This window comes from Oryctolagus cuniculus, chromosome 6, assembly GCF_051225735.1.
Source record: "Oryctolagus cuniculus isolate XC-2025 breed Fujian yellow rabbit chromosome 6, ASM5122573v1, whole genome shotgun sequence".
NCBI classification, from domain to species: domain Eukaryota; kingdom Metazoa; phylum Chordata; class Mammalia; order Lagomorpha; family Leporidae; genus Oryctolagus; species Oryctolagus cuniculus.
Window position 1 is genome coordinate 123,504,533 of NC_142872.1, and position 27,059 is coordinate 123,531,591.

General features: G+C 45.4%; 1 protein-coding gene across 3 annotated transcripts in view; it reads right to left on the bottom strand.

Annotated features, from left to right (window-relative positions):
* TSPYL5 (TSPY like 5) overlaps positions 1–19,769 on the bottom strand; it is a 58,328-nt gene extending 38,559 nt beyond the window's left edge. Inside the window, exon 1 of one of the 3 annotated variants that reach the window (XM_008255776.5) lies at positions 17,493–19,769. In XM_008255776.5, the coding sequence (XP_008253998.3) occupies positions 18,358–19,608 (1,251 nt within the window). In that variant the 5' untranslated portion in view covers positions 19,609–19,769 and the 3' untranslated portion in view covers positions 17,493–18,357. Of the gene's footprint in view, positions 1–17,448 lie in introns of all 3 variants that reach the window. The other 2 variants (XM_008255777.5, XM_089336356.1) reach the window with 2 other exon arrangements.
* Positions 19,770–27,059: the final 7,290 nt, after the last annotated feature.

Genomic DNA, 27,059 nt, shown 5'->3' on the forward strand with positions numbered 1-27,059 from the left:
GCGGAAGGCACACAGGAGCCACTCCTAGTGCTGACCAGTGGGTTCCCCAGTTGGCTCTGACTTCCGCCACTCCAGTGTGAAGGGGGCGAGGGGCATCCTCTGTTGGAGGCCTTGGTCCTGCGTCCTGGGCTTCCCGCATGGGGCCCTCGTTTTCCCTCAGGATCACTTCATCGCCTGCCCTCCTACAGCTAGCTCCAGGACAGAGCGAAGCTGAAGCTCCACCACAGACGTGGGGCATCGAGGCGTCCAAGAGGCCCAGATAACCACACGGTGCTTGGGGTCTCCAGCCGTGGCCCAGGGAAGGCTCCCCTTCCTGGGCGGCCTCTGCTGCCTTGCACGCTACCCCCACGTGCAGAGCGAATCTTTCCCTCTTCCTCCTTCTGGCTCCTTTGACTGCTGCAGAAGGAAACATCTCTGCCTGGGCATGGGGGTGGGCCACAACTCCTGTGTGGACACCCACACAGTCCACCCCAGTCAGCCTCTACCCATTCTATGTCCTCCCACTGGGGCTCTCCTTTTCTTAGTTCCCCACTCAAAGATGACCCCAAACCCCTATATATTAAGGAACTCATCTAAAATTCCCTGGACTCCCTCTGACCCCCCTCCCCTCACCACAGCCCAGGGCACGGGGCTCAACACTGCCCAGGGCACAGAGCTCACCACCACTACTAAGTGCAGCTCCTCTCTTCCTGGGACGCATCCTGTGTGCCAACCCTGTCACAGTGTTAGAAATCCTTCTGGCTCTGGCCTGCTCCACCAAACCGGCCATGTCTCTGAGCCCTGGGGACTGCCCCTTGGGGCCTGTCTTACATCCCTCCCTTCATTGGCACTGTCCAGTGTTGGAAGTCACCCATCGCTGCGTGTCCCTCTATGGCAGCTGCATTGCTTAGGGGCAGCCTGCTGTGGCTTTCCCCAGAGGCACAGAGCTGCTGTACAGAGAAGCCAGGAAGGAGCTGCACAAATGTGTGCCTCAGGGTAGGAGCTGTGAGCAGGGCAGAAGGGGAGCACACTGGCCTGGAAATGGGCAGGCGAAGCCCCTAACCCTCTCCTGAAGCACCCACAAGCCCTCCTTAGGGGCAGGTCCCTATCCACAGATTCACTCAATTTAAAAAAAATTTGGATGAAAAAAACCTATCTAGAAAGAACCTGTACAGACTTTTCCCCTATCATTATTCTCTAAACAATACAGTATAACTACTATCTACACAGCAGGTACACTGGTTTAGGTATTATAAGCAACCTAGAGATGACTTAAAGTACATAGGATGATGACCACAGATTGTCTGCAAATACTATGCTACTGGGTCTATAAGAGACTTGAGCATCCCCGGATTTCAGCAACCTTGAGGGGCTCCAATCCCCCATGGACACCCAGGGATGACTGTACATGGAAAGCGCTACGGAGCCCGGGAAACTCCTATTAGCAGATTCTCAGAAGCACAGCCTGTATTGCCTGGCCCTGCGCCTTTGCCCCTGAAGGAAGCCCTCTTCATCTGTCAGTAGTGGCAGCTGCAGCCCCAATTCTTAGAATTCTCAACCTCACGTGTCCACAGCGATCACTGCCTAGATTATCTGTAGCCAGGGGCACATCAGAAAATATGGAGGAAAAATACCAAAACCCCAAAGGAAGAACAAGAGTAACTTTAAAAGGCTGGATGCCTTGAGAGTTTAAAGCGACGTGGGCTGTGAGCCACATACATTCGAGCTGCAACCGCATTTCTGTGGCACGAACACTGGTGTGCAGTGAAGAAAGGCAGGGCAGGAGCTGTTGGTACTCGAGGCCTGACCCTGGCCTGCAGCCTCATAAATAACAGTGCTGTGTTGTTCCTGCCCCTCCCGCTTCCTTGTTAACAAGGGTGACCTAGGAATGGACTGCTGGTCCAGTGGGCATCTATTGTTTTGGCCTGCCCAGAATCCATCCCCCCTTCCTGTGATACTAGCACTATGATTCCTTTTCATTTAGAGCAAAAAAAAAAAAAAAAAAAAAAAGAAAAGAAAAGAAAAAAGAAAAAAGAAAAAAATCCCTTCCCTATTGTCAGTCCTTGTAGCTTGGGGCAGGCGGGGAAAGGCTGACCCCATTCCTGGCTCCAGGACTGGGCAGTGACCCAGTTCTTAGTAACTGGTTCTAGTGTTCGTAATAATGACCTAATGAGCCAAGAGAGTCAGATTGTGCGGGGTGGGAGGAAATGGAGGGTACTGGCAGGGAAGAAATACTTTTTTTCTTTATTAAGGTTGATGAACGGGTAAGATGAGTGAGCTTAAACCATGGAGAAGCCATCTTGCCATGAGGAGAGCATTATCTGCTCCTGGATCAAGCCCTATCTGGAACCCAGATTCTCACAAGACATCTCAGTTGTACACATTCATAATCTTTTTATTCTTGTAATTTGGGCATTTTTATGACTTCCACCCAACTCCAAACTTATATCTTTGTTTTACAGATAAAAGACAGGATCTTAGAGAAGCTAAGTGTCCTACCAAGGACATATACCCTCACTGGCAGCATCAGACTTTGGATATGAACCACAGATGCCTGATTTCGAGTCTTGGTAGTCATACTCTACAATCTCTCAGTGTACTCCTATTTCCTCAATGTGCTCTAGACCTAACTTTGATCAAAATTTTTTTAGCATCGACCATTCTAGAACATTTGACATCACTGTCAAGGACCCAAAGCCAGTGACTCTCGCCTGCCATGCTTAGACCACAATCCATACACACTGCCCTTCCTCAGTTCCAGGTGGAATTTGAGTTTAGGTCAAGAAGGCTGGGGCTTTTGAACACAGACCTCGAGTGAACAACAAGGTGAGCACGTTCTGCAATCTGCTTTTTACCCTATTTCAAGAGATCCAGAGTTTTCCCCCAGTTGCCTGTTAGAAACCACTGGAGCACTCAGGGAAGTGAACTACCCATGGACAACTGCTTGGCAGAGTCGTTTCTTTTTGCGTTAGCTCAGGTCACCGTGGCTCCAATACAGCCATTATCTGAGGAACGTTTAAAATACCCAACAGTGTAGAGTGAGGCTGCAAAACTCTTACACCCAAGTCTACTTGGAATAACCCCGTGAAAGGGAAGCTCCCAGAATGCCTGGGCCACGCCATGTAAGGAAAAGCCCTCCCTGCTCTCTTCATCCCCCAGTCAAAAAAGTGGGATAAATAAGTTACACTTGGCTTGGACGATCACATCACAAAAGTCCAACAACAAAGGGATGAGTCAACCAAATGGTGGTCTTAGCAAGCTTGCTGGACCACGGGCAACGTTCTGCAGCTGGAGGTGCAGAGGAATTAAAGTCCACATTCTGGGTTAGCATTTGTAGAATCTGGGGTTTCAAATGATAACCTCTAGTCCTAAAACATGATTATCAGTGAAGCATGTGTCTGTGTTTATAGGATTATGCTAGAAACTAAGGCCAGATGGAGAAGATTGGCTTTAATGAGAGACCAAATTAAAGTTTTAGCTTCTGCTGTGGCATTTTGCATTATTTCAATGCCTCAACTGTAACTTTTGAATAAATGTTTGCACTTAATTTGAATGGGAGGTGCCACCACTTCATTTCAATCCTGCCTACATTCACAGGGTGCCCACCAAAAAGAAAAAGAAAATCATTAAAAGTCAAGAACACACAGTAAAGCTATAGTAAAGCTATCAGGTTGGTTCACTTCTCTTGATGAAGCACCAAGTGCATTCTGCAAGGGAACTAGTAATATTGTATTTGTCACCTAACAGTAATTTCCTTGGCCAAAAACAGCCCCCAAATCACCGAGAAATATATGTATTTTCTTTGGTAGGAAGTAACAAAAACAGAGAACATAAAATAAATCATGCTGGTTATAAAGGATGTAGAGTGCTTCTGTCCAATCATGAGTTGGACAAAGAAACTCATAAAATACAGAGTCTACTGCATTGACCCAGAGACCACCTGATCATATGCTGGCTGCTACTGAAGTTTTGTTTCCTGTTTTTTGTGTGTGTGTGTGTTTTTTTTTGTTTGTTTGTTTTTTTGACAGGCAGAATGGACAGTGAGAGAGAGAGACAGAGAGAAAGGTCTTCCTTTGCCGTTGGTTCACCCTCCAATGGCCGCCGCGGCCGGCGCGCTGCGGCCGGTGCACCACGCTGATCTGATGGCAGGAGCCAGGAGCCAGGTGCTTTTCCTGATCTCCCATGGGGTGCAGGGCCCAAGCACCTGGGCCATCCTCCACTGCACTCCCTGGCCACAGCAGAGAGCTGGCCTGGAAGAGGGGCAACCGGGACAGAATCCGGCGCCCCGACTGGGACTGGAACCCGGTGTGCCGGCGCCGCTAGGCGGAGGATTAGCCTAGTGAGCCGCGGCGCCGGCTTTGAAGTTTTGTTTCCTGTTTTCCTTGGGTTGCTTACACGTCTATGTAGCCCTGTCCCATTCAGACGATAAAGTACGTCCATGCCTGGCGCTCTTGACTTCAGCCTGAGATCCAAGGTGCTGCTAAACTACATGCTGTCTACACCTGTGAGTAAACTGTGCCTATCCTCAGTCTCTAAGGGATTCCATTCATGCCATCATGGTCACAAAGCCTATGCGCTCTTGGTTTTAGTTTCATGTCCTAACAGTCATGCCCCTTCCTCACTGCATTCTCAAGGAACTGGTCTTGGCCAGCACAAGCAGGTCATGGCAGGGAGACAGCCTCTTCATCTAAGGGTGGACTCATTTCCAGCCAATAAAATGCAAAGGAAAGTCCACTGGGAAGCTTCAGGAAATATTTTCCTTCCTAACAAAAGAGAGAGAAGACTGTATAGGAGAAGGCCTATTTACTCCCTTCCTTACTTTCTTGTTTTGGACATTGTCTTTAAGGATATGATGCCTGGAACATAAGCAGCCACTTTGAGGCCATGAGTCAAGTTCTACAGCAGATGATAGAGGAGGCCTGGAAAGATGGAAAGACTCTGGGGGCTAGAACTAACCCCATGGAATCACTACCACCAGGCCCCTTTTTATGAACACAGTAACTGCCCTATTCTTGGGCCTCATTACTTAGGGTTTCAGGTACTTTCAGCTGAAAGTATTTCTAATGGGTTCATATCACTCTCTTTAAGATGAGCAACAATGGCGTCTTCCTTCAGCTAGGAAGGACAGTATGGTACTCCAGTGAGACAGCGCCTGAGGAACCCTGAGTAAATTTCTTAACTTTCAGTATTGTCCACCATAAAATGTAGGAAGTTATAAAGCCTAAATAAGCTTGATACTGTAAAAATATATACAATAGGGGCTGCCGCTGTCGTGTAGCAGGTAAAGTCACCACTTGCAGTGCCAGCATCCCATATGGGCACCCGTTCAAGTACCAGCTGCTCCACTTCCAATCCAGCTCTCTGCTACAACCTGTAAAGCAACAGAGGATGGCCCAAGTCCTTGGGCCCCTGCACCTGCATGGGACACCTGGAAAAAGCTCCTGGCGCCTGGCTTTGGATCGGCACAGCTACAGCCATTGCGGCCAATTGGAGAGTGACCCAGCGGATGGAAGACTCTCTGCCTCCTCTCTCTGTGTAACTCTTTCAAATAAATACATCTTTATATATATATTTTTATATATATATACAATACTGACTGACTATATGTCATGTTAGTAGGGCATGTAATAGAGGCTCAATGAGTGCTAACCTGGCCTTCCTTTCTTCGCCCACAATCTCTGGGTAGAGCAGAAGGGTGATTTTTTTTGTGATGAGGGAATCTCTCCCCTGTGGTGATGTCAAGAAACCACAATTTTCCGTCACCCTCCTGATGCAGATACAAGAGAAACGATGGAGACAGCTATCCATGTGGGAGGCTAGAGCTCAAGCACAGCTTCTGTTTAGCAGCCCACCTATGTTGCCTTACACAAACACACACCCTCACTTAGCAGCTGCTCCTGCCTTTGGTTGAGCCTGATGCTGCCTATGACTTAGCCTCCTCATCTAACCATCTGCTCAATTCCTCTACTCAGAGTGGCTGCTGTCTTCTGGGTTGGCTCAGTCTAGGTAGGTCTCCTTCCCCACAGGCTGCCCTCATCAACTGTTTCATTGGGCAGTGATGCCCAAATGGCAGCCTTAGGGCAGGATGGACCCAGGTACAAGCAGCAGGCAGCCTGTACTCCCTGTTCCGAGGCAGCCAGCTTGCTGGCTCCCCTCAAGGCTCCCCTGGACACACACTGCATATGTGCCTGTAACACACACACTTCTCTTTCCTGACAATTAGGCACACTGTACCTCACACTCTGGAAAGCTGGAAACCCATCCATGGCTGCAGTCGGCCCCCCTCTTCTGAAAGCATGTGCACACATTAGCCTAACTCACCAACGCATGCTGCAAGCCCCCGCCTGACAGCAGCACAGAACAGCAGGTAAAGGGCTCAGCCCTAACTCTGGGAATCACAACTTACATAACCTTGGGCAAGTTGCCTACACTGTCTTGGGCTCTTTTGTTTCATCTGAAAAATGAGTATAATAAAAGAATTGTTGTGATAGTGCCTATAATATTCTTGATATGTGATAGCCATTCAATACAATGGACTCCCTAAATCCCACTGCATGTAAGGAAGAGACATCTCCTCTCGCTAAAGGACAACTTTAAGGCATGGCCTATCCAATGTGCCATCTTAGCTTGCTTGCGAGCCTAACATTTCCACAAGTCCAACATATTTTTCAAATACCTCCTATATGTAGCAGTTGGTATCCAGCAGTGAGCAAGGATCCCTGAGGGAAGAAACAAATTCAGACACCATCATAGTCATGAACTGTGATAAATCCTCTAAAGGAGTAGAAGAGGGAGCTGTGGGAAGGGATGCAGAGTGACCAGTAGCGGTAGGAATATTCTTTTACTGAGGTGTCAGTTAAGACCTCTTGCGAGAAAATGACATGTGAACTTACAGGAGCACAGGATCCCTCACCTAAATGTTAGATGAATAATAAATGTGCCAGAAGTGGCACTGATAGTGAGATGGGTTCCTGGAGAAGATAAAGTGCTCTCTGATGACACGCCAAGGCCTGACAACGTTGCTTCCTAAGGGACAGTCTGCTCCATGATGGTACCTTCTCCAGAATGTCCCTGCAAGCCAAATGCCTCGTCTTGCACCCTTGTACCTCACCACCACCACCAAAGTGTCTTGAACTTTTTTGTGAAGTATATGGTGCCACAGTGCTGAGCACAGTAGTACTGGGTTTTGATGGCTATTTTCTCCATAACCCTGGAATTCAGGCTATTTAGTGCTGAGGCTCAAGGTAATTCTCCCCTAGCTCTGCTCGCTCAGTTTTATTCTGCAGGTTTAATCTGATGTCTGGATTGCTTTTCAACAATATCACTCTTTCGGAGATTGCCTTTGCTCTAACCCATTTAAACTGCAGAGACCTCTTCGGAGGCCTCAGACTATATATATGCATCTGTGTATAAACAGATAGAGACAGATCCCTGGGAACCCCATCGTCCAGCCTCTCACCAGCTTTGCTTCTTCTTGTTTTCAGTTAGACTCCTGTGCTGGGGAGCATTACTAAAGCACAGCGTACACGGCGCATTTCCAGCATTTTTCACTTGCTTCCTGCCCTCTCCCATTTTTCCACTTGATGTCCAGTGTGCTGGGAGAGTGATTTGGTGCCACTAAGTTTTTTGCCTGAGGCTTTACGCAGGTAACTGCTCCCCTAACCCCTTTACCTCTGCCCCATCCCCTCAATCGCCCCAGATGCCTTTTAACCTATTTGTATTAGGTTTATGCTTCTCCTTTGCTTAAAATTATTCCTTTCTGCTCCTGGGCACTTCTAACCTCTGTAGTTTGTCACTGATGCCTTCATAAATCTCTAGGGACCATCCACCTGCTCATTTTTTCAGTGTTTAACGAGCACCTACTGCGCATAAGCTTCCGAGTCACAGCAATACAAAAATGACAAAGACATACTGTTTGTTATTATTATTCTGTGACCTCAGGACCTCAGTCTCCAGTGGGAGAAAGTAGGTAAAGAGAGAAGCACAAGTTACCAGATTAGGTCCTAAAAATGAGTACGGACATAATAGTGTGGGAATAAACAGAAAGAAAGAATCAATTCAGTCTTTTTTTTTTTTTTTTTTTTTGACAGGCAGAGTGGACAGTGAGAGAGAGAGACAGAGAGAAAGGTCTTCCTTTGCCGTTGGTTCACCCTCCAATGGCCGCCGCGGCCGGCGCCAGCGCACCGCGCTGATCCGATGGCGGGAGCCAGGTACTTATCCTGGTCTCCCTCAATTCAGTCTTAAAAGACTAAAAACAGCATCAGAGAAGTCTGTCTGAGCCACATCTGAATGAGCTTTCCTGCTGAGTGAATCGCTTGTGTAAGTGTGGATGTTCAGAGAACCAGGAGTGGCTCAGATGGGTGAAGACTAGTACGTGGGACAACAGAAGATAGGGACAAGGATGAGAAAAGTTTGATGAAAGTTATAGCCAATGGAGCAGTGAGAGACAATGGGGTCCAGCACATGGTGTAGCAGGTAAAGCCACCACCTGAGATACCAGCATCCTGGTTCATGTCCCAGCTGTTCCGTTTGTGATCCAGATCCCTGCTAATGAATGGTCTGGGAAAGCAGGAGAAGATGGCCCAAGTGTTTGAGTCCCTGCACTCACATGGGAGACCCAGATGAAGCTCCTGGCTCCTGGCTTCAGCCTGGCCCAGCCCTGGCCATTGCAGCCATCTGGGAAGTGAACCAGCAGATGGAAGATCTCTTTCCCTCTGTAACTCTTTCCAATAACATAAATAAATCTTTTTTAAAAAAATAGAGAGATGACTATAGTTAACTATACTCTATTAATAAATAAAGCATCTAAGTTCAAAGTTAGGAGAAGGAAAATGACCCTTATTTGAAACCACTGGGAGTGATTATTTCACCAGCTTTTGGCTCCAATAATCGGTAACTAAAGGGAAGGAATGAAGCATTTACACTGCCTTCTTAGGAGGAGGAAGTTTAGTTAGATAATGATGAGAGGTCTTCCTTATACTGGCCCACCAGCTAAAACAGAAAAAAGGAATGCCAAGAATAGAACATCAGTGAGAGAACTGATTTGGGCAAATATCACCAATGATTGCTAAAACCTCTGTATGAGAAGTTTTGGAAAAGTAAACCAGTGACAGAGTGTCATCCCAGAGGTCCCTGATAACTGGAAAAGGAAACCTAGCTTTACAAAAGGATGAGCTGGTGCTCTTTGTCTTAAGGGCACAGCAGTGGACAATCTGATAGTATCTACCACCCGTGTGGTGTATTATGAAGTGGAAAGCCTCCCCAAGGTGAGGCCAGAGGTTTTCCCCAAATCTTAAGTTTACAAGAAATACAGAACATAGAGGGAAAAGTTAACACCAAAAGGAAACAGACAAGTCCAGATGTGGGACACTCTTTGTGACAACTGCCCTAACTTCTTCTTCTTCTTTTTTTTTTTTTTTTTTATAGGCAGAGTGGACAGTGAGAGAGAGAGAGAGAGAGAGAGTGAGAGAGAGAAAGGTCTTCCTTTGCCGTTGGTTCACCCTCCAATGGCCGCCGCGGCCGGTGCGCTGCGGCCGGCGCACTGCGCCTATCCGAAGGCAGGAGCCAGGAGCCAGGTACTTCTCCTGGTCTCCCTTGGGCCATCCTCCACTGCACTCCCTGGCCACAACAGAGAGCTGGCCTGGAAGAGGGGTAACCGGAACAGAATCCAGTGCCCCGACCGGGACTAGAACTGGTGTGCCGGTGCCGCTAGGCGGAGGATTAGCCTAGTGAGCCGCGGTGCCGGCCTGCCCTAACTTCTTCATTGAGAGGGAAAAATAAAAATGAAGTATGGGAGAGCATTGTCTTTCAAACTGAAATTGCTATAACAGAAAGATTTTTACAGATTTTCTTTAAAGACATTTGTATGCTCTAAATTGACATTAATGTGATGCTATTTATATTTTATCATTCAAAACTAAAAAATGGTAGGAGATTATATCTGTTTCATAAATATTACAGTGATATAACAACCAAATGTGATGTTAATTATTAGATCCTGATTTTAAAATTAATACTGTGAGATAATCTGGAGAACAGAGGAATCTAAATATGGACTAGATATTGGAAACTAATTTTCTGTGATCTGATCATGATCTTCAGATTTCATAGAAAAGCATATTTTATATGACTATTTTCTATTTTTTATAAAAAGTTCACAATCATGCAATGTAAGCAGTGGGTAAACGGGTGATCACTACATCCTTCTGTCAACTTTCATGTGTATTTCAAGTTTTTCATAATAGAAAATTTCAAAGTAAAAAAAGGCAGAGTCAGATAATGGAGGGCATGTTGTGAGCTCCTTAGGATTCTGGATCTTACTGCTGAATGTTTTGAACAGTGATTGACATGACCAAATTGACATTTTAGAAACTCACTGGTGTCTTACATTCACTCAGCCAGCATTTACTGACCACCTACATCACATGCTGAGTGGAGTCTGAGGTAGGTGCTGTGGGAGATACAAAAACCAAAAAATGGCAAAAATGGCATTTCTTGGCTGGAAAAGCATTTACCATGTAATAGAGGAGATGCAAAAGCACTGAGTACAACAAGGTAAAGCTTTCTTATCTCGAGACAACTAGGAGCTCTGGAGGGGGATGAGGTGGCAAAAGCATGGTGCCTCTGAGTATTATCTGGTGTTCAAAGGCAGCAAAATTATCTCAAAAAGAGCAAAACCTACAGGGAACTAAGAATTGCACCTAAGCTCTAGCTCCTTGACCTTTCCTATTTCCTTAATAACAGAACCCACTCCCATGAAAGTTGCTGAAAAAGTGCTGATTTCCTTGAAGCACAGTCTGGGAGTCTGACCCATTTCTAGCCCAAGGGACCTGACTCGGGTTTGAAATCCACTAGGGACTCATAGCAAAGATTTTCTTCCCTAATAAAAACAGGGACTTGTAAGAAGCTTTTCTTCCCTGCCTTTAAGTGCAGCTGGGTGAGGATATGATTCTTGGAGCTAGGAAATCGAGAGCAAAAAGCCGAGAGGCAAAGAGGCAGGCATAAGGCCTTAATATTACTGAATCTCCTGTAGCAAGCCTGTAACCTCCTATCACCAGGCTTCTCGTAACACTAGGAAAATGTCCCATTTCCAAATTATTCACATGCAAGTATCAACACTTACAGGCAAAACCTTCCCCATCCAACCTCCATCTTCAGGTGTACTCAGTCTAGAACCATTCTAACCTTAGAACAATGCAGTTCAAGAGCCTTTCTTGAGTCAAGTTGGTCCTGCTCCTGAGCTCCATAGCATATATACTGCAATCTGGGATGGCAAGGAAGGTTCATGGTCACATGGCAATTGGCTAATGGGCAAGTGCAGAGGGTTAATTTCAGGTTCTGTGCTGTGGCATGCCTACAGTCATAGTGCCAGAGATATGCCCTGGGCCACACATTCACCATCCCATGAATGGATGGAATTAAGAATCAGGAAACCTGTATTTGGTCCTAGATCTACTACTCACTGATTTTGTGATTTTTTTAAAAAAGATGTACATATTTCAAAGGTAGAGTGACAGAGGGGAAGAAACATAGAGAGATCCTCCAACCATAAGTCCGCTCACTCAACTACCCACAGCAGCAGTCAGGGCTGATTCAGGCCAAAGCTAGGAGTCTGCAACCTTATCCGGGTCACCCACACGGGTGGCAGGGACCCAAGCACTCATGACATCACCTGCTGCCTTCCCAGGTGTATTAGCATGAAGCTGAACTGGAAGCAGAGCAAGCAGCACTCCATATCAGATATGGGCATCCCACGTAGCAGCGTATCCTGCTGTACCACAATGCCTGCCCCTGATTTTGTGGTGATTCTGGCCATATGACCTCTTTGAGCCTTCTTATTGAACAATTATTACAATCAAGATCATGCAAGTGAATGTGCTTTGTAAACAATGAAGTGTCACATGTATGGAAGATATTTTGACTTATATTTGTCAAACACCAGCTAAGAACCAGCTTGTTAAGTGGTAGACAGGAAGAGGAAGAAAGTCAAGGCTGGAGTCCTGAATAACTTGTAGCAGGACACCTGAGCAAGGGTGCAGATCTGGGATAGAGAAGTAAAACTAATGTGAGGCGAGAGTTTGTGAAAATGAGTCAGCAGAAGGTAAGTTCTGGAACTGGATGGTGAAAGATAGCTGGAGAAGTTTCCAAAAGTGTAAGACAGATGCTAAGAGCAAACGGGGATAGAACCATGGACGGGGGCCAGCATTGTGGCACAGTGGGTGAAGTCACCACCTGCAGTGCTGGCATCCCATATGGGTGCCAGTTCAAGGAGCCCCTGCACTCACGTGGGAGATCTGGAAGAAACTCCTGGTTTCAGATTGGCACAGCTCCAACCACTGAGGCCATCTGGTGAGTGAACCAACAAATGGAAGACCTCTACCTCTCTCTCTCTCTCTCTACCTCTACCTCTCTCTCTCTCTCTGCCTCTCTGTAAATCTTTCAAATAAATAAATAAATCTTTTAAAAAACATTTTTTTAAAAAAGAAACCATGGACTGGATACCCTTGACTATATACTTTTCTTGTTATCTGATACCTGAGGATATGACTCTACTTATCAGTTAAAGTGGTTCAGCAAGGCTTTGGATCTCATGGCTGAGGACCTCAATTTTTAGAGGGGCAAACATATTTGTCCAAGTTCCCTCCCTCAGTGATTCTAACACGCCCCCTTGGGGTAGCATGTCTCTTTCCTTTACTGAAAATCACTTCAGTATAGTAAAGGGAGAAACCCCAATGTGTAAGAAGGTACAGTCAGAAGCTGGAAGAGATTTTTATAAGCCAAAAGTAGTAGGACCATTTATTTTTCTCTCTCCTCTCTCATCTATTGCATAGTACTAACCAACTACACTTTCCAAAAAGCCCAGCAGGTAACAAGCAAACAGAAAAGGGACTTTTATAATAAAACTCAAAGCTGAAAAAAGGGCCAGGGAATCTTAGTATAACTAAAATGATCCCACAGGCCCTCACTCTCCAGGTTATGAAAGGTCTGAGTGCTTTGTGAAGTCTGACCTAAAGTCAAGGGTGAGGGAGGCTTCCTTTAGCCCATCCTCAATCCATACGGATACACAGATCTAAAGTACTGGCCAGTCCTGTGCAGGAAAGAAACAGACTGATAACTCCAGGCCAAAAAAAAAAAAGCTGACCTCCCTTTCCTTTTATACACTACATACAAGCTAAGAGAAAAAACTTTAGGTGTTTAAAAAAATTTGTTTTTTTGGCTCAAAATGAGATTCTACATAAAGATCCTGACTCTGTACTCATCTTTGCAGATGTAGCTACACCAGGCCTGCATTGCCCCAAGGAAGCAATAAGCTGGAGCTGCAGAGCCACTGCCCCTAATTTACAACCCCCCCCCCCAAACACACACATGTGTGCAAACACATACACACCCCTTACTGGGCCTCTGAGCATCAGGCTTGGATTGTTATCCTTATATTAGAAACTACTTCTTACAACACAGTTCCATATAACAATGGAAAATGGGTGAGGACCTATTTATTTTAAAGACTATTCCTGTGTTTAATCAAGAGCTCTCAGAGATTGGAATTGTGACAGTGCGTTAAGCTGCTCCCAGCATCCCACATCAGAGCACTGCTGGGAGCCCAGCTGCTCCGCTTCCAAACGAGCTCCCTGTTAATTAGTCTGTGAAAGTGGCAGAAAATGCCCCCAAATACTTGGGCCCCATCACCCTCATGGGGGTCTCCTATGGAGTTTCTAGCTCCTGGCTTTGGCTTGGCCCAGTCCCTGCAATTGTGGCTATCTGGGGGAGTGAACCAGAAGATGAGAATCTCCCCTTCTATCACTCTGCCTTTCAAATTAATAAATCTTTTATTTTGGGGAAAAAAAGAAGTATAACTCATATGAATGTAAATTCTTCAAAAAGCCTCAGTTTAAAGCCTGGCTTCTTCCATTATCAGCATGAATATGAACAATTAACATGTTTTCACCCCTTTTCTTCATTCTTTCCCCTCACTGGGGATAACATCACTTGCCTTATAGGACTTCAATGAATTCTCCTTGTAAAGTAGTGCTTTGTACACCATAAGCCTCAATAAAATTAACTACTCTAACATGTGCCGTGTATGTGTCCAAAGAGTACGATGAAAGATGTTGCTACGAAATGAAATGTCTCCCTCATCCCCCACCAAAATAAATTTTTACGCCTAAGTCCTGATCCCCAGTACTTCAGAATGTCACTGTACTTGGAAACAAGGTCTTTAAAAGGTACTAAGAGTTATATGAGGCCACTGAGATGGACAGTATCTTTGTAAGAGATTAGGACACAGACACATACAAGAAAGAACACATGAAGACAGAGAGAAGAAAGCTATCTGCAAGCCAAGGAGAGGCTCTCAGAAGAAACAAACCCTACCCACCTCTGAACCTCCAGCCCTTCCACACCTCCTGAACAAATAAACCTGTGGGGGCTGGTGCTGTGTCGTAGCAGGTAAAGGGGTAAAGCCACCCCCTGCAGTGCCAGCATCCCATATGGGCACCAGTTTGAGTCCTGGCTGCTCCACTTCCAGTCCACCTCTCTGCTATTGCCTGGGAAAGCAGTGGCAGATGACCCAAGTCCTTGGGCCCCTGTACTCACATGGGATACCTGGAAGAATCTCCTGGCTCCTGACTTTGGATCAGCACAGCTCCAGCTGTTGCAGCTAACTGGAAAAAGAACCAGCGGATGGAGGACCCCCCCCCTTCTCCTTCTCTGTGTAACTCTTCCAAATAAATAAATCTTAAAATAAAAAAAAAGAAATAAACCTCTGTTGTTTATGCCACCCAGTCGGCGGTATCTGGGTATGGGAGCCTCAGCCAACTAATACTGATATCCTTATCAAACTTGATCCACCCAACAAATTTATTGACCAACCTAGCCCTGAAGTATCTGAATAGAAACCCTATTTTAAATGAATTCATTCATTCAGCGGCAAGATTACAGTGTCCTCACTGCACATTTATTTTTTTCATGCCCTCCACCAACAAACACATTTTATTTCCTTATCAATGAACAAACCCCTCTATTTTGTTCCAACAAATTTCTGCTGGGCAGCTTATAGGATACTTGGTTATCAGCCATAGCTTCCCCTGACTAATAGAAAATGATCCTTGTTATGGTTCTGAAACTAAGAGTTATCACAAAGTCTAGTTCTCAGCTCCAGCTATACATCAAATCAGCTGGGCAGCTTTTAAAATATCTGTGCCTGAAGCAACAACTCCACTATTCTGATCTCCCCTATTCTGATCAGAGTTGGTCTCTGTGAGGAGCATGGACCATGTACTTTGTTAAGATTCCCACATAATTTTAACATGCAACTAAGTCTGAGCACTGTTTCTCTAATTTGAAAGGGCCTTCAAGGTCACCTCCCTGCAACTCAAAATGCAATTCACAAACCACCACACTGTCACCACTTGGAAGCATATTAGCAATGCAGACTCTCAGGTACTGCCCTGAACTTCTAAATCATAGACCACATTTTAACAGGATTCCCCACTTGATTCAGATGCACTCGAAACTCTGAGAAGCACTGAATTTCTACTAGAACCACCTTGCTAAAAGCTTATTAAAAACCAGCTTCCTCTGAGAACCACGGAGTCGCAATCGCTGAGAAAGGCCTGAGGATCAGAATTTTATGTAATTCTTTTGTATTTTTGTGTAGCCAATCACACAGCAGTCTCAGGTTTGGGAATCCCTTATCTCAAAATGCATGTATGTATGTATGAATATACGTATCTATGAATCTCCTCTCCACTGCCCAGTCTTTGCCTAATACACTTCAAATTATTTTTTGAAAATAAGAAATATAACAGAGATAGAGGTTTTTATTTTTTCCATCATGCAGGCAAGTTTACAACTATATATACTATTTAGGAACACAGAAATAAGTGCATTATTACCAGGATGTCAAATTATCAAGTACAACAACCGGTTACTGATTACTTTTGGGAGCTCAGTTTCACAGAACACAGCAAAAATTTCCCAATTATATTTCCAAGACCAGAGTTATAAAACCAGGACAAGTTGATAACAATCCTAACAGTCACACAAGTCTTCATATATTATATACACACACATACACACACACACGCATATAAAGATATTCTGATGGGCACACTAGGTCTAGGGACCACCTACTCCATTTCTGTGTGTGTCTGAAAATGCCCATAATAAACAAAAACAAGTCTTTAAAAAAAAGCAAATTAAACAGCTCTGTTTTCCCAATAGGCAAAAAATGGGAAAAGTGGTAAGACTTTACCTAGAGCCAAAATAGGCAGCAAATAGCATTAATCTTCCATATACCCAAGGCCACATCTAGAACAAAAGAGAAAGCATCCAAAGCAACATTATCATTTTTGGTCCATGTCTGATTCATAAAACCCACTAATGATGATAAAGATTAGGGAAAAAAAAAAAAAAAAAAAAAAAACTTTGAGCACACCTTAGTTCTCCTTTTTCAACCCTGGGAGACGACCCGCGTGTCCCCTCCATCGCTCAGAGACAGGCCTGCTCTCCCTAAAACGTTTCAAGCCATGTGTCTTTTTCGAGGACACTCCACACCAAGATCATGCTTCCCACACATTTTTGCTCTGACTCTGCCTAGCTAGTACATCCTCACTATAACTGCATCAAAGACCCCCTTGTGGAACTTAGAATGAGGCCCTGCATGGGAACTTGGGAAGTTAGGAGGAGGGCATGTTGTAGAAAGCCCTACTTCCCAGCCACAGGGATGACAGCAGGAAAGAGAGCCCAGCTGGCTTTCATACCCACTGAAAATAACGTGGAGAATGACGACCTTCATCCCCGTGCCTCAGGAGAGCCAAGGGACCCCCATGCTGGAGACTGAAGCCTACTTTTATGGGTATTTGAAGGCAGAAGAAATGAGAACAAAGGACCACATAGAGTAGCAAAGCTGGGGGCTGAGGATACAGAGAGGCGACAAAGAGGAGGAAACGGCAGGACGCATCTGGTCTCAAGATAGTATCCAGAAAAGTCAGAACACTAGTAAACACTACTCTCCAACACAGCTGCCTGGGGGTTTCTAACTCCAGCGGATGCACAGGCCTGAAAAGGATTTTCAACTTCAAAACTGCAAAATAAGGAAATGGCACCCAGGGTCTGACCACAGACCTGTCTGGCTTTCTGGTTTCCTCTAGCCTATTTCAAGTCCCCAGAAGTCTCCCTCGCTGCATGTAGACAACTCTGGGTTTTTCTGTTTTCTGTATGAGTTGCAGTACTATTTAAACAAAAACCACATGGAAGGGGAGAGGGTTGTGACAGCAAAGGGGGGAAAAAGAGGGAGAACAAGAAAGGTCAAGTAAAGATGCATGGAGCTGTGAAATAAAGTTAGACAGAAGTTCACAGATCAGAAACACCTCTTCCGCAATGACCCCACTGTGGTCAGGTCCTAGGAGGGGATAAGAAAAGTGGACAAAAGTACCTGGACTCCATGTGCACCCGATTCCCCACCCTCACCTGGCGCCACAGCAGGATGACAGTGAGTACATGTCCACACATACCAGCCCGCCCATCAGTCTGGTAGCCAGTAGAGTTCCTGGAAAGCTGGGAAGGGTAGTGTGTTTCATGCACTGGCAGGGGCCCAGGTCCACAGGCAATCCTCGAAGTCCTTGTTGATCAGGAAGCTAATCAGGGTCAACAGCAACCTAGACAAAACTCAGTGGCCAAACCTTGATGAAAGTTCACCAGCAGAAGGGCTGTGACGCAAGAAGAGACGTATGATGACATAAAACACAGGGCGTACTGCTTCTTGACCTTAACCTCTTCCATGCCCGTCAGTCAAGGGCCATTCTGCTGGGTGTCCAGCAGGGCAGTACAGATCACAGGCCAAAGCTGGAGATAAAGTAGTTGGCACCTTGGCTGGTGACCCCAGAGTAATGAACACTGAGTTCTGGCTAATGGTCACTACCATGTGCACTGGCACATGTTGGCATGGCAATGGAAAAGTGTGCCATGGATGACACGCATGGCCACCGTGAACACAAAGCCCAGTAAGTCACTGGCCCTGAAGCAGTAGAGCTTGAAAATGAACTGGTCCTCCTGGATGATGACCCACGAGTGTCCACGTTAAAGACAAGTCGGAAAGGCCAGAGCCCAGAAGAGAGTCCAAGCAGTACAGAGAAAGGCAGCACACAACTGAAAAGTATGTGTGCGGACAAAATCGCGTAACATGTGACACTACTGTAAACGAGCAAAGGCCGTGGGGAGGCAAAAGAACATGATCATGAGTGCCATATTCTTGTAGCTAAAGTCCAAACGGGCTACAGTGCAAAGAGGCCAACGTAAAGAAACGGCAGACAGCCCAACACACATGTAGTCAGCCAGCAACGCGCCCGGCATGGAGGTAGTAGGGAAACTTGGGCAGGATCAATTGGACTGTTTCACCCCAGGCTCAGGGGTCTCGCCTGGCTGCTTTGTGGGACTTGGCCTGACCTCCCTTCCTTTCTCTCCGCGGGCCCCTTCACTCATAAGGTAGTACTGCAGGGGGTTGGGCCACAGTTCCTCGTTGATTATCTCAACAATCTTGTCAGACTCAATGGAGCTGTGGTTGGAAAACCACCCAAAGAAACTACGGTTGTTTTCTGGGTTCCCCTGGCTTACGGGCTGGAGGTCGTGCCCGGGGAGCCACTGGATTGGAGTAGAACGAGATATCACTTGACCCGATGGGCCACACCCATATTCTTTGATGAGCACCTTATTTTGGAAATAGGGGTTGCGGCCGAAGTAGAACTTGATTTTGTAGCCCAATCTAGCGAGACCCAGCTCTTCCACTTCCAAGCTATTCAAGTAACTGAGCACTTCTTTATCTTGGTTATTCAGGAAGGAGGAAAGCTGCGGATGATTCTGAAACGCCTGACCCCAGAAGCCGGGAATATTCTGGATGAGGAGGTTCCTGCGCTCCAGGTGGTGCAGTCGCAACTGCCCGAACTTGCGCGAGAGGCGGAGGTAGGCCCTGTCCGCCTGCGCGTTCATGGTCTCCAGCTTCAGCTGCACGGTCTCCAGCGTATCCATGCTGCCGTCGGTGGCCGGGGGGCCTGACCCCGGCTCCTTCTCCGCTCTCCTCTCCTCGCCCACTGGCGCGGGGGCACACTCCGCGGCGGCCGCACCTTTCTTCGTCTTCCCGCCAGCTACGGCCTGCGGCCCCCGGCCCACGGCACTACAGGTCTCTGAGGCCTTCTTCCCAGTAGGGACACGCCGGTTTCCAACGCGGGGGGCGTTTTTTGGCTTTGCCACCGTTCCCGCGGTTCCCACAAAGACCGTGTCTGCTGCCAGGCGTTCTGATAGAGACATAGTCTGCCCGGGGGCCGGCCTGGTAGCGGCCAGCCCGCGGTCCCCCGCAGCTCGGGCCCGGAGCGCGAGGCCACAGTCCAGGGGGAGCCCACAGGCGGCCTCCTCAGCCGGCCTGAGGGGCGGCGCCGGCGCAGCGGTTTCCAGGCCACCCCAACCCGCGCCAGCCTGCACCTGTGCCGCCTCGGCGTCGTCCCCGAGCCGCTGGCACTGTGGGGGGTCCGGGTCGCGGGGGGCGTCGTCGGGAGCAGGGCGGCCTCGGCCCTTGCCGCGGCCTTTGCCCCGGTTTTTGGCGCGGGAGGACTTTCGACCCCGGCTTCGGCCGCTCATGACGGTAGCGGACGCGGCTTCAAACCCACGCTCAGACCCCGACGCTCCGGGCGCCCGCTCGCGGTTCCAACCGAGCGGGCCTCTCCATGGCAACCGTCGACGTAACGACTGTACGACTGTACCGTCGCGCGAGGACGGGCTGCGCCCCGTGATTGGCTCCGCCGCCGCAGCTGCGCAGGAGCCCACCCCCCCTCAGAGGTACCCGCTCCCACCTCTGCCTGACTCGCGCTCCCTGTTAGCAAGTTTCCCCTGAGGCGGGCCTGGAAGGTGCGCGACTGAAATCCGTTCCCATCGGCCTCAGATGTAGCCTCAGGGTCTCTTAGAGCCCCTGGCTTCCTCTCATTCGCGACAACCTGAGCCAGAAGCCATCACTACCACCCCACCACCACCTTTTTTTTTTTTTTTTTAACCTACCATCCCGTCTTCACTCCCTTCGCTCATCTCTTCTGACGTCTGTCGTGATGAAACTGCAGTTAGCCGCGCTGTCTCACCTCTGGACACCTTTGCCGAGGTACTAGCGCTATACCTTCACTCGAGGGGTGAAAGTGGGTGCTATCACGCCACGCCTCCAAGCAAACTCCTCAGTCGATATAAATTACGAAAACATAAATACATAGAAATTATTCACAGAAATTACATATTTTTAAAAAGGCAACCAGTATTTTGTGCGCATTGTGTGTACCAGGCGCTTTGCTTTATGTGTTTTCTCGATTTACGAGGGAGATACTGTTATCATTCCCACTTTCCAAGTGAGAAAACGGCAGCGCAGAGACACCCAGGGCCGTTTCTGAGATTACACAGTTCAAACCCAAGTCCATCTGGCTCCATAGCCTGTGCTTTATATCCACAACTCGCTATGTCATCGCAGGCCTGCTCTCTGCAGCTTCCTTTGCTGCCTCCCTTCAAAAGGTCAGCCCCGCCTCTTGGCAGACACAGAGCCCTCGAAGTGGCGGTGAGGGTGGCTTAGAAGCTTCTGTCATCCTGGAAGCAGCCAGACATCCTGCCTCATGTTCCCAAAGAGCTAGCCTGATGATCCGACCCTGAGTAGTGAGGAAACTCGAGGCTAACGGGAAATTAGAAGCAAAAAAATCTTTTGAGATGGTCCTTTAAGGTTCAAAGGGAACCAAAAGGCCTTTACAGGCAGCTAATGAAAGGGGGTCAGCCCCACAGCTCCTGGGAACTCAGTGCCTCTTTACTCTCATTACTCCAGGTGTCATTGTGCACCAGCAAACTGGCTTCCCCTAGAACCTTGCTGAGGAGGCAGAATCACAGGCCCTACCCCTGGCCTGCTAAAGCAGGATCTGGATTTCAGCAACATCTCAGATTATCAGTATGCACATTAAAGCTTAAATGATGGAGACAGAGAAAGGGAGTAATTATTTTGATACAGGCAGCCCCTACTTTAAGCCAGTCTCATACAAGAAATCTCTGACTTTTTCAGAAACTATCCAGTAGCCTCCGAGGTTCTATATGCTCTGGCGTGTCCCCCCCCATCCCTGCACAATTTACCTCTCTTATCTCATCCTCCCTCCATCTACACTAGCCTGCTTGCTATACTCTCTAGATAAGTTCCTGCCACAGGACCTTTGCACTGGCTCTTCTGCCTTAAATGCTCTTTTCTCAGATGTATTCAGTTACCTTGGCCAATTCTCTTCACATTTTGTTTAATGTCAACTTCTCAATGACCATCCTATTTAAAATTGCCACCCACCCTCACCCCTTTATCCTGCTCTTTTTCAATCCATAGCATTTATCACCAGCACACTGTGCAAATTGTTTATTATGCTTTTGTTTAACTGTTGCTTTTTTTTTTAAACTCTAGCCTCATGAGGGCAATGATGCTGGTTTGATTTTGCTTTGGTTTGCTTAATATATTTGGAAGGCAGGGAGAGAGAGAAGAAGGGAGGGAGGGAGGGAGAGATCGAGAGAGAAAGAGACAGGGAGAGAGAGGGAGAGAAATATGAGAGAGAATATCGTGCATATGTTGCTTCACTCCCCCGAGTGTCTGCAATAGCCAGGGCTGGGTGAGACTGAAGCCATGAGCCTGGAACTCAATCCAGGTCTCCCATGTGGATGGCAGGGACCCAAGTACTTGAACGATCACCTAATGCTCCCAAGGGTGTGCATTAGCAGGAAGCTGGAATTGGAAGTGGAGCAACCAGGACTCAAACTCAGCACTCCTGTATGAGATGTGGATATCCCAAGTGGTATCTTTAACTGCTACGCCAAATGCCTGCTCTTGAGATCCTTATTTTGTTCACAGATGTATCCCCAGTCCCTACAGTAGTGCATGACACATCAAAAGCACTTGATAAATAGTTATTGAATGAAAGAACAAATCAGAGCAGTTTTTAAAAATGGGTTTGCAAATTGTCTGAAATTCATAATATCTTCTTTTTCCCCATCTGCAGAATCAATATCATAGCTGAGGGCTGTATTCTCAGATCAATCCATAGATACTTATTAAACTCGCAAGTTAGTCATAAAATTATCTTTTGCCATGAAGACCAATTAGAGAGGGTCCGTGGATGAAAGTCTAGAGTGGCACATTAAGTTTAGGGAATTAGCATTTGACCTTAAAGGGATTTTAATTCATCTGAGGATTAGTTTATATTCTTGTTAAAGTCTCTTTATAATCTCTTATTCCCAAGGCCTTCCATGATCACCCCAGGCCACACCAAGCAGTCCTATCCTGACCTCACAGAGCACTTGGTAACTGTACTGTTGTTTAGGCAGTTAGACACATACTGTTTTATACCCATTCTTGTGCAAAATTGCCTCTTAAGCTGGATCATCATAGTCTGGAACTCACTGTAAATCTCATAAAATAGAAAATAAAATGAGCTGCAGTAGTCCCATGCCTCTATCCCCTACAGGCCTTGACAGGCTGGTCCACTTCTCAGAGGACTCAGCCTCAACTCTCCTCTGTTGTTGGGAGTCTTAATACAGCATCAGCGTCTGCACCATTCAGTGCTCACCCATGGCTAAGCCACTGCAGGACTAGCATCTGCTAGGTTAATGCAAACAGCATTTGTTATACAGTCTGTCTGTCTTCATATCAAGCAGATAAACATCAGGTGAAAAAACAACAAATGCAAGACTTAATACCTTTTGCAGAAATACTTCTTTGGCCCAGGTCACCAATTCCCTATGAATTTTGTATTTATGAGAGTGGAGCTGCTGAACTGAATCTTGGCTTTCTTTGCAGGGATTAATATTTAAATGTATGTGGGAATGTAGCTTAGGTTCCCAATTGGATGGTAAACATGTAAGGGTAGAAACTATGTCTCTTAATTTTTATCTCTCAAAGCACCCAACATAGGGCTTTATATACTCTCATAATAAAATTCACATTTTTATAAACTTTTATGCAGTCATGTCTTAACTCATTTAATTTCTGCAGCCACTCCATGGTGCAGGTGGAATTATTGCTCCCATCTTGGAGATGAGGTTACTGATACAGAGTGGCTTAGTAAGCTACCCAAAGTCACACAGCTAATAAATGGTACTACTCAGGCTATCCAGCTCCAATGCCATGCTTTTAATCCATACTCCACATATGTGTATATATAGACATGCATTTATATACATATAATCATATGTGCATACATACATAGGTATGTTGATGCATCATGAATTATCTCTGAGGTATATTATACACCTGACATGGCAGTATTCAGCATAAATGAGTTTAGTTTCAATAGTTCATGTTAGGAATAAGTCCGCTCCATTTGCATGGAATTTGTCATAAGCATTCTGTGGATATTATGAAAGAAATGTAAGTTTACTATCATAAATTCCTATATCTAAGGTACCTTTTCCCAATATCTAGGGCTTAAATCTGTGATAATGTTAGCACTTAATTGATTCTTTTTGATGTGCAGATATTTTATCATTAACAAATATTTATTAAGAATTCATAAATCGGGGCTGGAGTTGTGGAGCAGTAGGTTGAGCCGCAGCGTGCAATGCCAGCATCCCATATTGGATCATTGGTTTGAGGACTGGTGTTTCACTTCCAATCCAACTCCCTACTAATGCACCTGGGAGAGCAGTGGAGGATGGCCCAAGTGCTTGGTCCTGTACAGTGCATGTGGAGACCCAGATAGAGCTTCAGGCTCCTGGCTTCGGCCTGGCTATTGCTGCCATTTGGGAAGTGAACCAGCAGATGGAAGACATCAGTGTGTCTGTCTGTCTCTCCCTCTGCCTTTCAAATAAATGCAAATAAGTCATTAAAATGAAGGAATTTATAAAACACTTTTCAAAATATTAAAATAGCTGGGTTCACTTTTGTTCTTTGAAAATTGTGCTGCGTCTGTTCCTTTTAAGGTCTGTTTTCCTCAATAGTAGAAATTAACAAGCTGGGACAAGGACATTCCAGTCACCCATCCTATCTCCCATCCAAGGGAATAACATTCCCCACAGTTTTCCTTGCAGAGATTTCAGATCTCATACTTGACAATTTTAGCCACGAGGAGCTTTTTCTTTCTCCCCAAGGAGATAGTTTGAGTCTATTAGATGGCAGTGATGTAGCTTACTGTGTGGAATTTTGCCAGCCAGCCCTCCCAGATTATGGAAGTGCATGGAAAAGAAGGTAGTGTCATAGGAAATACTTTCAAAGCCAAGGATGTAGAGAAGGAAAAATTTGCCTCTTATGGTCAATTTCAAGACTTAACATAACATCTTGAGAAGCATACGTAGCTTCTTCCAAGATTTTGCCCAAAAGAGCAAAAATATTATAGTCAACCACCTAAGTCATTTCAATTCTGTAAGTAACTGTTGAATATTTTAAAATATCTTCACATGTACTCTTCCTCCTTAGCCTTTCCTTTTTTGCTTGTAGTGTTTTCATTGTTAAAAATAAAGATCTTTAGGACAAGGCTTTTGTCCTAGCAAAGGACAAATATGAAAGAACCCAGCAAGCAGAATTCAGCAAGTCAAATTCTTCTCTTTGAATTCCAAAATAGGCTCTTTTTTAAAAAAAAGATTTATTTAATTTTTTGAAAGCTACACAGAGAGAGGAGGAGAGCAGAGAGAGAGGCCTTCCATCTGCTGGTTCACTCCCTAGTTGGCTGCAATGGCCAGACCTGCACCAGTCCGAAGCCAGGAGCCAGGAGCTTCTTCCAGGTCTCCCACGCAAGTGCAGGGGCCCAAGGACTTGAGCCATCTTCTACTGCCTTTCCAGGTCACAGCAAAGAGCTGGATCAGAAGAGGAGCAGCGAGGACTCCAACCGGTGCCCATGTGGAATGCCAGCACTGCAGGTGGCAGCGGCTTTACCCGCTATACCACAGCACCGGCCCCCAAAATAGGCTCTTAAAAGGGAAAGATACATATAATAGCATTGAAAGAATACACACACACACACACACATATACATATCCATATTTTTTCATTCTTCAGAGTTAATCCTGGAATACTAAGAGTAGAGTTTCTAACACAAAACAGGAAAGAGAAAAAAACATGTAAAGCCGCTTCTTTGCCACACAGATGGGAAGTGAGATTCTTCTCTGGTCTGGGCTTGAGGAGTTCGGGGAAGATTCAGAAAGTAAATAGTTGGCATAGGTTCTGTTTTTCTTTTTTCTTTTTCCTTTTATTTTTTAACAATTTTTTATTTATATAAGGTGAATAAATTTCATGTATTTCATATATATAGATTTAGAAGCATAGTGATTCTTCCCACCCTACCCTCCCTCCCAACAGTGCCCTCACCCCTCCTCCTCCCTTTATTATTATTTAAATTTTTACAATGACATACTTTAAGTTTCTTTATAATCATAAGATTAACCATGACTACAAAAAGAATTCAACAAAAAGCAAGAAAAAAAGAAACACCGTTCTACAACAGTAGAGTTGTAAACAATAATTAATTCTCAAAATATCAATTTCACTCATATACATTACTTTTTTGTATTCTATAAGTTACCACAGATCAGGAAAAATATATAGTATTTGTCTTTTGAGGACTGGATTATTTCACTAAGTATTATAGTTTCCAGTTGCATTCACTTTGTTGTGAAAGCCCCATTTCATTCTTTTATGTGGCTAAATAATATTTGAGAGTGTATAAGTACAACATGTTCTTTATCCAGTCATTGATGGATGGGCATCTGGGTTGATTCTGTATCTTAGCTGTTGTGAAATGAGCTACATTAAACATGGGGGTGCAGATAAACACTTTCATATGCTGATTTCATTTCATTTGGGTAAATTAGCAAGAGTAGGATGGATGGATGATATGGTAGATCTATTTTGTGCTTTCTGTGGAATCTCTATACTGTCTTCCACAATGGCCTGTACTAGTTTCCATCCCACCAACAGTGAATTAGGGAACCTTTTTCCCCTCGTCCTCACCAGCATTTGTTATTTGTTGATTTCTGTATGAGAGTCCTTGTAACTCGGGTGAGGTAAAACCTTGTTGTGATTTATTTGCATTTCCCTGAAGGCTAGTGATCCTGAACATTTTTTCATTTATCTGTTGGTCATTTAAATTTCTTTTTTTTGAAAAATTCCAGTTCAAGTCCTTTGCCCATTTCTTAACTGGATGGTTTGTTTTGTTGTTTTTGAGCTTTTTGAGCTCCTTCTAGATTCTGGGTATTAATCCTTTATCAGTTGAATAGTTTGCAAGTAGTCTCTCCCATTCTGTTGGTTGCTCTTCACTTTGCTGAGTGTTTCCTTTGCAGTGCAGAAGCTTCTCAGTTTGATATAATCCTGCTTGTCTATTTGGGTTTTGATTGCCTATGCTTCTGGGGTCTTTTCCAAAAAGTTGTTGCCTATGCCAATGCCTTGAATAGCTTCCCCAAAGTTCTCCTTCTAGTAATTTGATAGTATTAGGTCATAGATTTAGATCCTTGCTCCATTGATCCATTTTGAGTTGATTTTTGTATAGGGTGTAAGATTGAGGTCAAGTTTCATATTTCTGCACACACAGATCCAATTTTCCCAGCACCATTTGATGCTGTCTTTTCTCCAGGGATTAATTTTTACCTCCTTTTTCAAAGATTGTAGGTTCGTCAATTGATTTTTTGGGGATTCTACTCTGTTCCATTGGTCTATATGTCTATCTTTATGCCAGTATGAGACTGTTTTGATTATAACTGCCCTGTAGTATGTCTTGAAATCTGGTGTTGTGATGCCTCCAGCTTTGTTTTTGTTGTTTAAGACTGCTTTAGCTACTCAGGTCTCTTTTGTTTCTAAATGAATTTTTGCATCATTTTTTCTATATATGAGAAGAACGTCCTTGATATTTTGATTGGAATTGCATTGAATCTGTAAGTTGCTTTCAGTAGTATGGATATTTTGATGATATTAATTCATCCAGTCCACAAACATGGAAGATTTTTCCAGTTTTGAGTCTTCTTATATTTATTCCAATGATTTGTAATTTTCACTGTCGAGATCTTCATCTCCTTGGTTAAATTTATTCCAAGTATTTAAATTGTGTTAGCTATTA